The sequence below is a fragment of the Trichechus manatus genome, unplaced genomic scaffold (assembly GCF_000243295.1).
Source record: "Trichechus manatus latirostris isolate Lorelei unplaced genomic scaffold, TriManLat1.0 scaffold00057, whole genome shotgun sequence".
NCBI lineage: Eukaryota > Metazoa > Chordata > Mammalia > Sirenia > Trichechidae > Trichechus > Trichechus manatus.
This window is the reverse complement of record NW_004443993.1, coordinates 11,845,593-11,850,249: the sequence shown is the minus strand read 5'-3', so window position 1 is coordinate 11,850,249 and position 4,657 is coordinate 11,845,593. Positions and strand designations below refer to the sequence as shown.

General features: G+C 56.1%; 1 protein-coding gene across 16 annotated transcripts in view; it reads left to right on the top strand.

Annotated features, from left to right (window-relative positions):
• The window catches only part of CELF5 (CUGBP Elav-like family member 5), a 52,908-nt gene that overhangs the window by 37,506 nt on the left and 10,745 nt on the right, over nt 1-4,657 (top strand). For 8 of the 16 annotated variants that reach the window (XM_023733139.1, XM_023733133.1, XM_023733127.1 and 5 more), the window contains exons 7-9: nt 386-527; nt 608-754; nt 3,323-3,391. In XM_023733139.1, the coding sequence (XP_023588907.1) occupies nt 386-527; nt 608-754; nt 3,323-3,391 (358 nt within the window). The remainder of the gene's footprint in view (nt 1-385; nt 528-607; nt 755-3,322; nt 3,392-4,657) is intronic. The other 8 variants (XM_004378479.1, XM_023733140.1, XM_023733134.1 and 5 more) reach the window with 2 other exon arrangements.

Below are 4,657 nucleotides of genomic sequence, written 5' to 3'. Positions count from 1 at the left end.
CCTGATCCCAGGCTGAGCCCCAATTCCTGACTGAGCCCTGATCCTAAACTGAGCCCAACCAAGGCTGGGCCCTGATCCCAGGCTGAGCCCCAATTTCTGACTGAGCCCTGATCCTAAACTGAGCCCAACCGAGGCTGATCCCCGATCACATGCTAAGCCCCAATTCCTAACTGGGCCCTGATCCTAGACTAAGCCTCAACCCCAGACTAAGCCCTGGTCCCAGGCTGAACCCTGATCCTAGACTGAGCACTGACCGCAGGCTGAAACCCCAATTCCTGACCTAGCCCTGACCCTGGCCTAAGGCCCAGCTACTGGAGACCAGGCCTCCCCACATGAGCTGTGCTCTCACCCCGACTTTGCCCACTGACTCCCTCCCCACCCTCAGCTCATGCAGCAGCAGACGACAGTCCTGTCCACCTCGGGCAGCTACCTGAGCCCGGGCATGGCCTTCTCACCCTGCCACATCCAGCAGATTGGCGCCGTCAGCCTGAACGGGCTGCCCGCCACGCCCATCGCCCCAGCCTCTGGTGAGCGTCCGCAGGGTTGCAGAATGGGTGGGCAGGGCAGGGCAGAGCCAGGCTCCCCCTGACCCCCTTCTGCTCCGCAGGGCTGCACTCGCCCCCGCTGCTTGGCACCACCGCTGTGCCTGGCCTCGTGGCTCCCATCACCAACGGCTTTGCAGGTGTCGTGCCCTTTCCTGGTGGGCACCCGGCCCTGGAGACCGTGTATGCCAACGGCCTCGTGCCCTACCCAGGTAACTCGGTGGTCCCCTGGACCTGGGAGAGTGGCGGAGGACAGGAATGGTGTTTCTGAAACAAATAGGAGTGCTTCCACTATGGTGCCCAGGAGCAGTCTCGGCTGGTATGAGCTGCAGGCACAGGGAGGGAACCACAGCACGGGGCTAGACATAGCAACTTTACACCCAGACGTTCCTGGGCTCAAATCGCAGTTCTGTGGCTGTGGGTATCTTCTAAGTCTCGGAACTTCCATTTTCTCATCTGGGAATTGGAGCAGATAACATCACACACCTCATGGGAGGTTGCAGTGAGAATTAAATCAGTATGTAAAATCGCCTGTTACAAAAACAAGACGCCGTAAATCTTAGCTATTACTCATTACCATTTGGGAAGCTATGAATACCTCTGTGCATGCATTCATTCATTTATTCAATAAGGACCATGTGCTGATTTGAGCTGGACCCTGTCCTCATGAAGCGGAGGTCCCATTTTTTTCTGCTCTACACCCACGATTTCAGGGCAAACCCCTTCCAACTCCTTACTTCTGTGGATTAAGTCGTCTGTTGTTTCCACCATCAGATAAAATTTGTTTTTAACTTTTTATTTTGAAATAATTACAGGATCACAGGAAGTTGCAGAAATAGTAGAGAGAGGTCTCGCGTACCCTTCATTCAGCTTCCCCCAGTGCTAATATTTTCCATAACCACAATACATTGTCAAGAACAGGAAATTGACATCCTTGTTGTTGTTACAAACCCCATTGCTGTCAAGTCGATTCCAACTCATAGCTACCCTATAGGACAGAGTAGAACTGCCCTATAGGGTTTCCAATGGGTGGCTGGTGGATTTGAACTCCCGACCTCTTGGTTAGCAGTCATAGCTCTTAACCACTGCGCCACCAGGGCTGTTGTTAATTAATTATTGTTGTTGCTGTTAGTTGCCTTTGAGTCGATTCTGACTCATGATGACCCCATGTGTGTGGAGGAGAATTGTTCTATCGTGTTTTCAAGGCTGTGACCTTTCAGAAGCATTTCATCCGGCCTTACTTCCAAGGCACCTCTGGGTGGGTTCAAACACCCAACCTTTTGGCTAGTAGACGAGCGCTTAACCATTTGTGACACCTGAGGACTCCATTGTTGTTAGGTACCGTCAAGTCGGCTCTGACTGATAGCGACTCTATGTACAATGGAACGAAACACTGCCCGGTCCTGCGCCATCCTCACAATCGTTGCTATGCTTGAGCCCATTGTTGCAGCCACTGTGTCAATCCATCTCGTTGAGGGTCTTCCTCTTTTTTGCTGACCCTCTACTTTACCAAGCATGATGTCCTTCTCCAGGGACTGGTTCCTCCTGATAACATGTCCAAAGTACATGATACAAAATCTTGCCATTGTTGCTTCTAAGGAGCATTCTGGCTGTACTTCATCTAAGCTGCCTTGTTCGTTCTTCTGGCCGTCCATGGTGTATTCAGTATTCTTCACCAACACTGTAATTCAAAGGCATCAATTTTTCCGTCTTCCTTATTCACTGTCCAGCTTTTGCACGTATATAAGGCGATTGAAAACGCCATGGCTTGGGTCAGGCACACCTTAGTCCTCCAAGTGACATCTTTGCTTTTTAGCACTTTAAAGAGGTCTTTTGTGGCAGATTCACCCAGTGCAATACCTCATTTGATTTCTTGACTGCTGCTTCCATGGGCGTTGATTGTGGATCCAAGTAAAATGAAATCCTTGACAACTTCAGTTTTTCCTCGGTTTATCATGATGTTGCTTATCGGTCCAGTTGTGAGGATTCTGGGGACTCCGTTGGTACCATACAGTTAACTGGGCTCCAGACCTTATTGCTATTTCACTCCTTTTTACATACACTCCTTGTGTGTGTGTGTATGTGTGTGTGTGTGTGTGTGTAGTTCTGCGGCATCCTATCACAGATACAGATTCATGTAAGCACCACCCATACAAGCTACAGAACTGTCCATCACCACATAGTAACCCCTTCATGCTGCCTTTTTATATTCACACCTTCCACCACCACCATTTGCCTTCTAACAACCCCTCTCCATGCAAGCAGACATGTTTGGCTGAACGTTCCCCCAGGCTCACAAATTTTGGTGGCTTGGATAACCTCTCCCTAGCCCACCCACCTCTGGTGCATCCTTAGGGGCAGCCTGAACATTCGAGGTCCAGGGAGAGGAGTGGAGATGGGAGAAAGCAGAGTCTGATGAGCAGGCTATGCTGAGGGAGATGGGACGGGGCTGGGGAATCCAGAGAGTAGAGGGGAGGGGCGAAGGGGTCCCCTTGGGAGCTGAGGGGGTCAGGATGGGGAGAGAGATGGAGGTGAAGGAGTTGGATAAACCTGGATTCTGGTTCAGCTTCTGCCCTTTCCAATCTGAAGCCCTGTGCAAGTCCTGTCACCTCTCTGAGCCTCAGTTTCCTCACCTGTAAACTGAGGGTCATACCTGTAAAGGGCTCAGCGAAAAGGTGGAGCTGGGGCGAATGTTTGTTGCCCTCCGTCCAGCTCTTGAGGAAGGGGAGGGGAGAGCCTTCCTGCTGCCCCCGTCCCACTCAGAACCCCTCTGCTCGCAGCTCAGAGCCCCACCGTGGCCGAGACACTCCATCCTGCCTTCTCCGGAGTCCAGCAGTACACAGGTAGGAGTGACCTGCCTGGCCCCGTCCCCATGACCAGCCCCGCCCCCTCAGCCCTGTCTCTTCTCCACGTCTAGCCAGGCTTCCTCCCTCCGGCCCCGCCCCACTTATGACCACGCCCTCAGGCCACGCCCTCACACCTGTCTCCCCTTCTTGCCTAGCCACACCTCCTCCCTCTGGCCCTGCCCCCTCAGGGCCTACCCTAGCCCTGGCTCCACCCCTGTCACCACATGGCCTGCCGCTCAACATGGCCCCGCCCCAACACCCCTGGCACCGCCCACTCCAGCGCTCACCTCTGGGCCCGCTCCCTCAAGTTCACGGTTGAAGGCTCCCCTTCATCCCCTTTTAACCAGGCCCATCTCAGCCCTTGAGCCTGTCCTTCCCCACTCCAGCTCCTCAGAGTTCACCTGCGGCCCGCCCCTTACTCCTGCCCGGGTCTTCCAGCAGCCCCTGCCCCTCAAGTCCTGCCCCCTCTCCAGCCACCCTCCCTAAGGCAGGTCTTGGCCCTGCTCTCTGCCATGGCTCCGCCCCTCAGACCTGCCCCACCACCACGGCTCCGCCCCTCAGACCTGCCCCACCACCACGGCTCCGCCCCTCAGACCTGCCCCACCACCACGGCTCCGCCCCTCAGACCTGCCCCACCACCATGGCTCCGCCCCTCAGGTTCTGCCCCGACTCTGGCGCTCTCTTCCACCCCTCCCCTTCCTAACGCCTAGCCTTGGCCCTGTCGTCCACTGTAGCCCTGCCCATGATGTTCTGGCCCGGCCCTGCAGCATGACCCTGCCCTCTGCTCTGGCCCTGCCCTCAGGCCCGCGCTCCACCATGGCCCTACCCATGCTGTCCTGGTCCCACCCATTATTTGGCCCCACCCTCAGGTCCACCCTCCACCATGGCCCCACCCACAACATGCTGCACCTCCTCGTCCCCCCACATCCCCGGCTGCCCGGCACACAACGTAGCCCCACCCTCAGGTCTGTTCCGTGATGTGACTCGTCAAGTCCTGCTCTGGCCCCAACCGCCAATATCCTGGATCCAGCCTCCACTGTGGCCCCGCCCATGACACGACCACCCACTTAGGTCTGTCCCTCGCCCTGACTCTTCCCGTCAAGTCCTGCTTTGGCCCCGCCCTCAGGCCTACCCTCCACCATAGCCCCGCCCCTGAAGTGCTGGACACGGCCCTCACTGTGGTGCCTCCCAAACGTCCTGGCCCCGCCCTACCACAGCCCCTCCCAGGTCTGCACTCCGCTGCAGCCCCGCCCATGACATTCTGGCCCC